Genomic DNA, 13,628 nt, shown 5'->3' with positions numbered 1-13,628 from the left:
AGTTTTTTAAAACCTTAAGTATTTCCTTGATGTATTTGCCAGGGAAACATCAGTAACTTGTTCTCTGCAAAAACAAATCCAATATGAACAAACTGAGATATGCTAAATAGGAGTCTGAACCAACGATTCCCCAGGGAAGGATTGTATTATCATAGGGTACTAAAAGAAAAAAGGGCCGATGGCCAACCTGTTGAAGCAGTGGGATGCTGGAAAAGCCCCATTTGACTGGAAAACGTGGTGTACTGATTCAAACTAAGATTCAGTAATACACCTCCAGGACCCTGTTGCACAGCCGTTAGGAACCTCCAACCTTGTCCTTGGCTGGGACTCTCTGACTCTGCTGCAGTTAATGGGGGTTTTGGTTGAGTGGCAAATTCTCCATTCCTGGGGATGGGGGGAGTGAAGCACGCATTGGGGTGGGATTCTTCAATCTCGATCGCTCCACCCTGGTTGTATTATCTTAGGGTACTAAAAGAAACAAGGGCTGATGGCTTACCTGAAAAATGTACCCCTGCTATCAGTGAGAATGGAGAATGTGGGTGGTGTGGTGGTACCTCACAGTGCCAGGGATCTGGGTTCGATTCCTGGCTTGGCCACTGTCTGTGCGGAGCCTGCACGTTCTTCCTGTGTCTGTGTGGGTTTAACTCCCTGCTCCCCCATCCCCCATGCACGCACACACACATACACAGACATTGCATCATTGCATTGAGGCTCCAACCCCCAACACACATGCGTGCGCACACACATAAGCAGACCCCCCCCCCCCCCCCCCCACCCCCCACAAGCCACATTAGAACTCCCCCAGAAGGTCTTTCCCCTGGCAGGTTTCATATGACTGTTTCAAGTTCATAAATGTCACCCGGCTGGTGAGATATGAATATTCAGTGAGAGGGGAACACTGCTGGGGAGCCATTTAATTATATTTAAATTTGCCCCCTCCTCTGGGCAGGAACCTCACTACATCACCAGTGCGTGCGGGTGTGGAAAGTTGGAAAATGAAAGATCTCGCTGGCGAGAATCTCACTTCCTGACTCTCAAGATTTTGGTTTTGTTGTTTTGTTTTTCTCATTGCTGTTTATGCTAATGGCTGACATGGGCTCAAAATCACCCCCAGAGAAAGAGAGAGAGGGTGGCAGCAATGTAACTATTAATGTATGTTCCAGAAGTTAGAAAAAGGCTGAGGGGGTGGGGGGGGGGGCAAGTTTTTAAACGGATGGTTGAACCAATTGTTGTCAAGATGATATAAATTCAAGGGTTTGGCTGCTTTACTTCATTATTTTAAGTCATTCAAAGAATTCAGGAGTGACCAGGCTATGAAACAGCTAGTTTCTAAAATCCTGGGGGGCTTGTGAGTGCCTTTTCTGTTCCTTCTTATGACATCTTATAGTTTCTTAGAGTCACTTAAATTTAAGGCAATGGTTACTATAAATAGTCCCAGAAATGTTTTGGCAACTAGAAACATGGCTCTTGCAATAAAATTATAGGGTTTATTGAGTAGAAATGTGTAATGTGACCTGGAGAGGGGGTAATTTGAAGATATTTTAAATATATAGATAAATCAACCAGAGCCATAATATCTAATTTATGTAGCATTATATTGAATTAGATTGTTAACTTGGATTACCCATATAGTCAAACTGAGTAGGCGTAAAGAAGTATAAATGAAAGACTTGCGTTTGCATAGTGCCTTTCAAAATGCCAAAATGCTGTACAATTAATGAAGGACTTCTGAAATATAGTCACAATGTAACATTGGAAAACCAGCAGCCAATTGTAGCTTCCCACAAGGAGTAAAATGATGAAGACCAGATAATTTGTTTTTGTAAATTTGATTGAGGAATAAATTCTGTCCGGGATACCAGTGGTGACTCCCTGTTCTTATTCAAAATCGTGCCATGGAATCTTTTACATCCAGCTGAAAGAACAAAGCTTGCTTAATGCCTCATCCAAATTATGGCATCTCTGACAGTACCACACACCCTTCAGTACCGCAATGTCAGCTGGGGTTTGTGTGCTCAGATCTCTGTCAGTGGACTTGAACTCACAGCCACCTGATTCAGAAGTGATAACATGGTTTTAAATATTATCATAGAATCGAATCATAGAATCCCTACTGTGCAGAAGGAGGCCATTTGGCCCATCAAGCCCACACTGACAACAATCCCACCCAGGCCCTATTCCTATAACCGCATGTATTTACTCTACTAATTCCCCTGATATTAAGGGGCAATTTAGCACAGCCAAACAACTTAACCTGCCCCTTTTTAGAGGAAACCCACACAGACATGGGGAGAATTTGCAAACTCCCCAACCAACAGTGACCCGAGGCTGGAATTGAACCTGGGTCCCTGGCACTTTGAGGCAGTAGTGCTAACCACTGCACCTCCTATTTTTATTGTCTGTTATTCTTTGATAAGGGCCTGGGTGGGATTGTGGTCAGTGCAGACTCGATGGGCTGAATGGCCTCCTTCTGCACTGTGGGGATTCTATTCTATATTGGTTTCTTTGTTTCAGGTTTTGTAAATGAACATCTGTAACTTACAAGCCAAAATTCTTTACTGGGGTGGCTTTGCTGTTCCAGTCCATGATTTTCCGCTTATTAAAGTGAATGATTAAAAATAATTGCAGGCTACTGGTTGTGTAAGTAAAAGATTCCAACACAAACTTTAAGTAGGCAGCAAAATATGCCTTGATTATTCAGGCAGATCTCAGTTTTTCTGCTATAATAGTAGCTTTACAATGGATTGAAATGTGACCCAGTAACTGATGGGAGCTTGGGGAAGAGGGGGAACAAAATTAAATTCCAACCCATCACAGCAGCACCATATACAACTGTGTTACTTCATACTGTTGAGAGGAACTTTTTGCTTCAATATACTAAAATATATTATTTTAAAAACTGAAACGTTATGCACCCACAGATATAAATTTCAGTTCTTTTAAGAAACAGAATAATATCTCTTTATTTCCCAACCTCTGACCTACATAAATATCAGACATAAATGACAAATCATTTATTTCTCATAACTAATCCTCAAATGGCAAACTACAGAATTTCAACACCAATTAAATTATGTCATCTCCGGCACAATACCCTGTGCGTAAAAAGGTCAAAACTTCATTATTTTAGTAAATATCTGATTAATGCCAGGGTTCACTTAAAGGAATATTTTTATCATTAGCTCATCATATCCTGACTAAGAGGCACATCCTTCCTGAACACATTGTGGCCGCTTAATAATTCAGTAGTAAACTATGACCTTTAACCTTGCGTCTATCTCTGTTACATGACACTGTATTGTTCTCCTGGAGCTGAGATTGTAAGAGCTGACTCATTGCCTTTTTACCCCCTCTCCTCCCCCCAAGATTTGGAAGGGTGCTCCATTACTCACAGCTATAATGATCACTTGACATTGATTATAAAGAAGGTAATCACTGGCACTCTGCGGTAGAAAACCACTCTTTGTATTTCAATCTGAGATTCTTTTAAATGCGCCTTGTGTCTCGCGTGAAAATCAATTTTCAAAAGCAGTTTTTTTTCAGACGAGAGCAACCTTTAAATTGGATGACAAAATCAGTCTGATTGCACAGTTAATTTGCAGCTGTGGTGAAATCTCCAAATTTCATGGGAATATCGCATTTGTGAAAAAGAAAGCAACAAGGAGTCAGTAACTGCACCATTAAATAGAAGCGATGTCCCAGAAGTGTTTGGGTGGCACAATGGTTAGCACTGTTGCCTTGCAGTTCCAGGGATGCGGGTTCAGTTCCAGCCTTGGGTCACTGTCTGTGTGGAGTTTGCACATTCTCCCCATGTCTGCACAGGTTTCCTCCAGTTCTCTGGTTTCCTCCAGCACTCCAAAGATGTGTGGATTAGGTTGATAGGCCATGCTAAATTGCCACTTAGTGTCAGGGTTGCCGGGATACGGACTGGGCAGGATTGTTGTCGGTGCAGGCTCATTGGGTGGAATGGCCTGCTTCTGCACTGTAAGGATCCTGTGATTCTGTGTCTGCCAGTGTGCAAGATGATGAGCTTTTTGGGTTATCGGAAAGGACACTTTATCATTTAAACTGAACCAGGCTGTTGCCAAAACTGCATGATTGCCCTCACCCAAAAGGCATGGTATCTGGCCCACCACCACTGATAACTCTGAGCAGGCTGTCCCTCCTGTTTCATCCATGTTCAAGTGCATCAATTATTTTGTTTTGGAGGAGGACTTGGAATCAGTACTCTTTTGTATGAACATTGCAATGGCATGCATGTGAGCAAAGATCGGCTTTAAAGAAGCAATAATAATTTTCCAATGTACCCAGTGTGTACTGTGTGAAAGGTGATTCATCCGTTTCCTGTTCTGTTCAGAGGGTCCATTATTTCTGTGCCTACTTCTGAACATAATGAATATTGGGTAAAAGCTAGAAATGTACAGTACACAAGTACAAACTGACCATTTACACCAGTAGTGCACTTGCAGATTCACTATAGCCGAGGGACAGAATCGAGATAGGTATTTTCTAGATGGAGGAGATGGTACTTGTTAGTCCAGCATCCAGTTAGGGTGGCATGGTAGCACAGTGGATAGCACTGCTGCTTTACAGTTCCAGGGACCTGGGTTCAATTCCTGGCTTGGGTCATTGTCTGTGTGGAGTTTGCACATTCTCCTCGTGTCTGCGTGGGTTTCCTCTCACAGTCCAAAGATGTGCAGGTTAGGTTGATTGGCCAAGCTAAAATTGCCTTTAGTGTCCTGAGATGCATAGGTTAGAGGGATTAGTGGGTAAATATGTAGGGATATGGGGGTAGGGCCTGGGTGGGATTGTGGTCAGTGCAGACATGATTGGCCAAATGCCCTCTTTCTGTGCTGTAGGGATTCTATGATATCAACTTAAGTAATGGAGGAGCTGAAATTGTGATCCGTGGGCAGGACAAAATTTTGTAAGACTTCTTCAAGAAAAGAGATCTACTTATTCTGCAATAGAGTTAGTCTATTCTATGCCTTTATTATTTTTATGAAACTTTGACATCTTCTTGGATTTATATTCTATCACTGAGATTCAACTTGTCAGTGCAGTGCTTCAAGGCTCTTTATACATATATACAGAACAAGAGGGTAGCCAGGGAAAAGGTAGGCCCACTCAAGGACAGGGGAAAGAAGCTATGCATGGAGCCAGAGGAAATGGGCATGATATTAAATGAGTACTTTGCATCAGGATTGACCAAAGAGAAGGTCTTGGTGGATGATAAATCTGGGAAGGGGTGTGTAGCGAGTTTGAATCATTTTGAGATCAAAAAGGAGGAGGTGCTGGGGTTCTTGAGAAACATTAAGGTAGACAAGTCCCCAGGGCCCGATGGGATGTTCCCCAAAACACAGAGAGGTAAGGGAGGAAGTTGCTGGGGTCTTGAGAGAAATCTTTGTACCCTCACTGGCTACAGAGGAAGTCATGATGTGGAGATGTCGGCTTTGGACTGGGGTAAGCACAGTCGGGGCATGGCAGACAGAATACCCTTCGTCGTCCGGTACTTCCCTGGAGCAGAGAAGCTTCAGCATCTTCTCCGGAGCCTTCAACATGTCATCGATGAAGATGAACATCTTGCCAAGGCCATTCCCACACCCCATTTCTTGCCTTCAAACAACCCCACAACCTCAAACAGACCATTGTCTCCAGCAAACTACCCAGCCTTCAGGAGAATAATGACCACAACACCACACAACCCTGCCACAGCAACCTCTGCAAGACAACTTGGATCACTGACACGGGTGCCATTATCTCATGTGAGAACACCATCCACAAGGTACACGGTACGTACTCTTGCAACTCGGCCAATGTTGACTACCTGATACGCTGCAGGAAAGGATGTCCTGAGGCATGGTAAATGGTACGTTGAGGAGACCATGCAGACGCTATGACAATGGATAAATGAACACCACTCAACAATCATCAGGCAGGAGTGTTCTCTTCCTGATGGGGAACACTTCAGCAGTCACGGGCATCCAAGGCAGCCTTCACATCACACGATAATGCAGAATTGCTGAGCAGAAACTGATAGCCAAGTTCCACACAAATGAGAACAGCCTCAACTGAGATCTTGGGTTCATGTCACACTATTTGTAAACCCCACAACTTGCCTGGGCTTGCAAAACCTCACTAACTGTCCTGTCTGGAGACAAAACACATCTCTTTAACCTGTGCTTAACCCTCTCTCCACTCACATTGTCTGTACCTATAAGATTTGATTACCTGTAAAGACTTGCATTCCAACCGTTATCTCGTAAATTGAGTTTGTATCTATATATGCCCTGTTTGTGAACAGAACTCCCACTCACCTGATGAAGGAGCTTGAGGCTCTGAAAGCTTGTGGCTTGTGCTACCAAATAAACCTGGTGGACTTTAACCTGGTGTTTTGAGGCGTCCTACAGAGGAGGTCCCAGAGGATAGGAGAATAGCCAATGTTGTTCCTTTGTTTAAGAAGAGCAAGAATAATCCAGGTAATTACAGACTGGTGAGCTTTACATCAGTGGTAGGGAAATTATTGGAGAGGATTCTTTGAGACAGGATTTACTCCCACTTGGAAACAAGTGGACGTATTAGTGAGAGGCTACATGGTTTTGTGAAGGAGAGGTCATGTCTCACTAACTTGATTGAGTTTTTCGAGGAAGTGACGAAGATGATTGATGAGGTTAGGGCAGTCAGTATTGTCTACATGGACTTCAGTAAGGCCTTTGACAAGGTCCCTCATGGCAGAAGGTGAAATCGTATGGGATCAGAGGGGAGCTGGCAAAGTAGTGATAAAACTGGCTCGATCAAAGAAGACAAAGTGTAGCAGTGGAAGGGTGCGTTTCTAAATGAAGGGCTGTGACAAATGGCGTTCCTCAGGGATCAGTGCTGGGACCTTTGCTTCATATAATATATGTAAATAATTTGGAGGAAAACATAACTGGTTTGATTAGTAAGTTTGTGGACAACACAAAGTTTGGTGGATTTGCGAGTAGTGATGAGGACCATCAGAGGATACAGCAAGGTATAAATTGTTTGGAGACTTGGGCAGAGAGATGGCAGATGGAGTTTAATTGGACAAATCTGTGATAATGCATTTTGGAAGGTCTAATACAGATAGGAAATATACAGTAAATGGCAGAGTCCTTAAGAGTATTGATAGGCAAAGAGATCTAGGTGTACAGGCACACAGGTCACTGAAAATGGCAACGCAGGTGAAGAAGATAGTCAGGAAGACATACGGCATGCTTGCCTTCATCGGCCGGGGTATTGAGTTTAAAAATTGGCAAGTCATGTTGCAGCTTTATAGAACCTTAGTTAGGCCGCACTTGGAATATAATGTTCAATTCTGGTCGCCACACTACCAGAAGGATGTGGATGCTTTGGAGAGGGTACAGAAAAGATTTAGAACATAAGAACATAAGAAATAGGAGCAGGAGTAGGCCATCTAGCCCTTCGAGCCTGCCCCGCCATTCAATAAGATCATGGCTGATCTGCCATGGCTCAGTTCCACTTTCCCGCCCTCTCCCCATAACCCTTAATCCCCTCGCTTATCAAAAACCCATCAATCCGCGTCTTAAAAATATTTAGCGAGGCAGCCTCCACCACTTCAATGGGCAGAGAATTCCAGAGATTCACCACCCTTTGAGTGAAGAAGTTCCTCCTCAACTCCGTTCTAAACCGCCCCCCCTTTATCTTGAGGCTGTGCCCCCTAGCCCTACTGTCCTTTCTGAGCGGGAAGAGTCTCTCCACCTCTATCCTATCCATCCCATTCATCATCTTATATGTCTCAATGAGATCTCCCCTCATTCTTCTAAACTCTAATGAGTACAAGCCTGGTTTATTCAGCCTCTCCTCATAGCTCAACCCCCTCAACTCCGGTATCAGCCTAGTAAACCTCCTCTGCACTCCCTCCAAGGCCAAAATATCCTTGCGTAAGTGTGGTGACCAAAACTGCACACAGTACTCCAGCTGCGGCCTCACCAGTGCTCTATACAGCTGCAGCAAGACCTCCCTACTTTTATATTCAATCCCCCTCGCTATGAAGGCCAGCATCCCATTAGCCTTCCTGACCATCTGCAGGCTGGGTTTTTGTGACTCATGCACAAGGACCCCGAGGTCCCTCTGCACCGTCGCCTGCTGCAGTTTTTCGCCATGTAAGTAATAGTCCTTCCTTCCATTATTCCTACCAAAGTGGACCACCTCGCACTTGCCAACATTAAATTCCATTTGTCAGTTCCTGGCCCATTTGCCCAGCCTATCTAGATCCTTCTGCAGACTCTCCACACCCCCCGCGCAATTTGCCGTTCCACCAATCTTGGTGTCATCAGCAAATTTCGACACCATACACTCGGTTCCCTCCTCCAGATCATCTATATAAATGCTAAATAGCTGAGGCCCCAGCACCGACCCCTGGGGCACTCCACTAGTCACCAACTGCCAATCCGAATAGCACCCTTTGACCCCCACTCTCTGCCTCCTATTTGACAGCCAATCCTCTATCCACGATGATGTTGCCTGGTATGGAGGGCATTAGCTTTGAGGAGAGGTTGGAGAAACTTGGCTTGTCCTCACTGGAACTAAGGAGGTTGAGGGATGACCTGATAGAGGTTTTCAGGATTATGAGTAACATGGACAGAATGGATAGGCAGAAGCTTTTTCCCAGGGTGGAAGAATCAATCATTAGGGGCATAAGTTTAAGGTGCAAGGGGCACGGTTTAAAGGAGATGTACGAGGCAAGTTTTTTTACAGCGTATGGTGGGTGCCTGGAATTCACTGCCAGGGAAGGTAGTGGAAGTAGATATGATCATGAGTTTAAAGGGGTGTCTGGACAAATACATGAATAGGATGGGAATAGAGGGATTATGATGCCCAGAAGGGTAGGGGGTTTTAGTTAAGTCAGGCAGCATGGTCGGTGAAAGGCATGGAGGGCTGAAGGACCTGTTCCTGTGTTATAATTTTCTTTGTTCTTTGTTCTGTTATTGGATTCTGTGCTTAATTTTTAAATTGTCTAGCATACATTTGTTTTCCTAAAACAAATTTGCGTGCTGCAAGCAGCAGCTTTGACAGTGTTGCCGTGTGTCCTATATTAGTATGACTCAACATAGGACTTCCAACCGCCATTATGAAAAAGAGGTGCCTTGGGGATGGGTGATATGACAGAGCTGGTAGTGGCTGACTGTCCTCGTGTGCAATTAGTGGCCTCTAACCCAGAGTTCTCACAGGGTGGAAGTGGGGGAGGAGTAGATTCACAGCCTATGAATGTCTGACTCTTGTCCCATTTAGAAAGCTTTTTGAATGGCTTTCAGAAATATTGGTACATAATTGACCTTTTCACTTAACCAAACGTCATCAAGCGATATTTTCTTTCCGGTAATATCGTGAGAATTTTTAAAAAAATCTCAAATTTCTGTAAGAGCGCCAAGAAAACTGATAACTGTTATAAAATACATGGTCTGCACTTGGCCTGAATTTCACTCTACAGAAGTTGATAAAGAAATGTGAATGTCTTTTAAGATAAGAGACTCTGAACACATAGCTGCTAAAAGGGGGAAAAAGGATGGCTGTGCATAATTCATTGTAATTGGAAATATGATAACCGTTATATCCCCTTGAGATTATTTTGTGGGTGTGGATTGTTAAGTACAGGAAACAGAATGTGCCTAAGAAAGAGTCAGGCCATTTCAAACCAACTTATTCTACTTAATAGAGAGTAGACGTGTCCTCTGATCAGGATATTGTGTGAATGCACATATGCTCTTGACATCTGAAAGGCAAAGTGTACGTCAATTGGATTTACTTGCGGGTCAGACACTCTCGTTTCCCTGCACATCCCATAGAATAATACACATAAAGGTTGTTATCTTGTACGTGATTAGATTCAGCAGATAAGAAAGAAAGAGCTTTTCAGTATACTTACTGATTAGTTTATAGTCCAATGCTGCAGCCAATCTATACGCAGCGAGGTTCTCTAAACAGGAACGAGATGGAGTTAATCTGTTCTAGTGATGTTATTTAAAGGATCGATATTGGGCAGAATTCTCTGGCCGTTCATGCCAGAGAGATTCTCTGGTCCCGCCAGCAGTGCACCTCCACCCAGTGGTATGAGAGAGATTTTTGATGGGAAATCACCTCCTGCCGGCGGGAACCACCTGGCTGGGAGGCCGGCTGTCTGCTATTTGAATAGTGGCATGAAATCTTTTATCTTCACCTGAGCGGGTGAGTGAAGACTTGGGGTAATGTCACTTCGAAAAGAAAGAGCACTTCCGACAATGTGGCTTTTCCTCTGTGCTTAAGGCTTGACCTCCTAATCTTTTCAGTCAGACCGAAGAGTGCTGTGTCATACTGAAGTAGTTGTGATGGAGAGGATATGGGGTCAGAGGTTCGGCTTGAGGGGTCAGACAGAATGCCATGTTGTAAACTGCCTGGCTCAGCGCTGGGGAGAAGAGTAGCATTGATTGCAAGTGTACGGAGTTTTTGGTGGGGGTCGAAGATGTTCCCACCACTGAGTTGGAGAAGAAAGGTTAATATGTTTTTAAAATACCTCAGTATGCACAATAAGAAAAAGATGCATTCTGATATTTTAGAATGCATGCACGCAATAGTTGTTGCTTATTGAGAAATGGTTTTGCTTTGTAAAGTGTCTTGTATAAATGTATAAAGCTTTGGACGTCGACCTTTGACACAGTAATAGAACAAATTAGCATAAGGCAATTATCAATGGAATGTCCCATATTTTTCCTAATAAAGTAATCATGTGAACTTTGATTACTGACCACTGAAAATATTTCATTGAGATGGTAGTGTTTAGAAAGATTTTAATAAAATGAATAAATGACAGGCAAATGGAGGGAGTACACAAATCTGGATTTACATTTTTTTGATGGCATGGTTGGTTGTAAAAGCTTCCTGTCAGCTCCTGTCCTGTTTGTGGGCTGCCCCTTGAGATTGTCAGGTGTTGGCTTTTTCACGTTGCTTTGTCTACTGACGTAACTGGGCAACCAGGAAGTTAATTTAATATTGCATCTCTTCATTGACTGTCTCTGGCAGGTTGCCTTAGTGCCGCGACTTGCTTTTTGTGTGGTCAGAACTGGGAAAATGGATTCGATCTAGATCCCCAGCTAGTAAACTCTGCAGGTGGATCATCTGTTCAATTTTTATGTGTGTAACTGAAATAAAATGCAGAAACTTGAACTTACGCTTTTCTCTGTTGAAGATAATGTTCCAAAATCCCGAATTATTTATTCAGCAGCAGTACTATAGTGTCCAAATTTGTTGCACAAAGTTAAAATGACAGGAAACAATGTTAACTGAAATACATAGATACACTGTGCTCCACTGTTATCACTTACCTTAACACCAAAAAATATGTACTTCTGCTGAGTATCCAGCTGACTCTCTGGCTGAAGAAGAGTAGATTTCTGTGCTTTTGTCAATGTTAATCCACGTCTGTACATGGGCAAAATTGCCTCCCGATCTCAACTCAGATAGGGAAGTTCTGCCTTTGTGTCAGCGTATATTTACAGTGACAAAGCTTGACAATGTGCAGTGCTTTTGATTTGCTAAGCGCAGTGTCTACACTCTAACAATAGACAGACAATTATTGAGCAGTGATGGGAATGGAGCTGTAGACAGCAGGGGAGGCTGAGGGGAGATGGTAGGTGTTAGTATCTTGCAAAGATGGGTGTTCACTAAGTAGATTAATGAATGAGTGGTTCATTAAGGAAGTAACTATGTGCAGAGAGTGATGTAAAGGCTATTGTACTCCATGACTCCAAACTCCTAACTGACGAGGTAAGCCAATGCTCAGTTCCAGGATTTGCCTGCTCTGGCCTGATTGGCCAAACAGGTCACATGACCCTCTGAGAGCTTTCCCCTTAAACTACCGCAGTCAAATTCTCCATGGATAAGGGCAAAATACTGCAGTTGCTGGAATCAAAAACCAAGTGCTGGAAAATCTCAGCAGGTCTGACAGCATCTGCGGAGGGAGAATAGAGTCAACATGACTGACTGAGCTCTGACAAAGGGTCATCCAGACTTGAAGCATAAGCTGTATTCTCTCTTCACGGGTGCTGTCAGACCTGCTGAGATTTTCCAGCATTTTCTGGTTAAGATTCTCTAAGGGATCACTTCATGTTTTCATAGAAAACCATTCAGTCACCAGAAAATTACCTTTGCAGAATGTGTTGCGATAGAAGTGCGTGGGAGGAAACAATCACTTCTAAGAACAGAGTTATCATCAGCAGTTTCCATATGCTTGCCAAAGTAACAACAGTAATTGGATTTCAGATTAACACATTGCGTAAAGTGTTTAGGATTTTCTGAGAAATATGAGTGCAACCCTTTCCTTTCTGATGAACGAGTTAGGGAAATAGGCAGGGAACAGCTGAGTTAGTATCAATTACAGTGGGGAGACGCTTGCTGAATCATCCAGACAGCTGGGTGTCTCCCAACTAGCTCTCAACAAATTACTTCCCATCATTAATATTCACATTTTTAAAGAAAATCCAAAGGAGCATGAATGAATTAGTTGGGAAAAGACCAAGATATTTGTATTTTTCATTTCCTTGACTATTGATGAAAGCCTGTCTTTGGATATAATTGCCTATCGAGTAATAGTGTTTTCCCCCATTGCATCTATAACCATCTAATCGATAATGTTCTTGACTCCCACAGGCCTTCTACGTGTCCAACCTTTTCAAACCCAAAATGAGAATCCCTCCTCCCCCGGTGAGAAAAGAGATAATTACGCCTGTGGACATCATTGACAGGAACAACCATCACGGACTGATCTAAGTGTCTTATTTGCAATAGGGGAACTAATGGCAGCCACGACAACAAAATATCAAAATGGACAGAAGCTAATACGAAAGAAATCAAAAGATAAAATAGTGACTGCTGAACAGCAAGTTTGCTGCTCTCTAATCTCATCAGACAGTAGAATGTAGGGAGAAAGACATTTTACCCACTGTCGTGTGGGTATGTACCATAGCAGCATTTCTTGTCAAGCAACGAATACCGCACAGAAGACCTGAAAACTCCAAGCTTGTGAATTTGTATTGGTCAATAGATCACCAACGAATGAGTGCATTTGATCAACAAAAAATAAACTGAATAAACATACCACGTGCAAACCCATAACCAGTGGCTATCTCATTGTGAATGAGGACCATGGCAGTAAACTTTCATATTTTATATATAAATATATAAAAAAACTAAAACAAGATAACTATGTAAAATATTATTTCTGAAGCAACTTTTTTTTAGATATTTTATCCTCTGCAATTAAAACTTGTTTATATGTGTTTCGACCTGTGTTATTTACAAAGTGCTGCTTAAAAAATAGCATTGATTTTTAAAAAACATATTTTGTATGTAGTCAACTTAAATATTGTTAAGCTTTTGTCCAGGGGAGGGGAGGGAGGGGGGGGGGGTGTGGGGGAGAGGGATGGTTGGGGAAATGAGTTTTGATAAAACTACAGCTAGAACCACTTGCATCGATAATAAAACATCACAGTAAGTCATCTGTTAGTATTTTATATTTTTATGTTTTTTGTAAAAAAAATATTTAGCTTCAACTCATTTGATCTTTGTAGAATTTTAATGTTAACATTTGACTATTTTTCTGGTGTAATTAGCTG

The 13,628-nt window shown here is 42.7% G+C and overlaps 1 protein-coding gene across 2 annotated transcripts in view; it reads left to right on the top strand.

Moving 5' to 3' along the window:
• plpp3 (phospholipid phosphatase 3) overlaps nucleotides 1-13,403 on the top strand; it is a 134,276-nt gene extending 120,873 nt beyond the window's left edge. For both annotated transcript variants that reach the window (XM_080195410.1, XM_080195409.1), the window contains exon 6: nucleotides 12,664-13,403. In XM_080195410.1, the coding sequence (XP_080051536.1) occupies nucleotides 12,664-12,783 (120 nt within the window). In that variant the 3' untranslated portion in view covers nucleotides 12,784-13,403. The remainder of the gene's footprint in view (nucleotides 1-12,663) is intronic.
• The last annotated feature ends 225 nt before the right edge of the window (nucleotides 13,404-13,628 follow it).

The sequence above is a fragment of the Carcharhinus amblyrhynchos genome, chromosome 9, assembly GCF_965287045.1.
Source record: "Carcharhinus amblyrhynchos chromosome 9, sCarAmb.v2.hapA, whole genome shotgun sequence".
Taxonomy (NCBI): Eukaryota; Metazoa; Chordata; class Chondrichthyes; order Carcharhiniformes; family Carcharhinidae; genus Carcharhinus; species Carcharhinus amblyrhynchos.
Note: the sequence above shows the minus strand (reverse complement) of the source record. Positions and strands in the feature narration are given on the sequence as shown.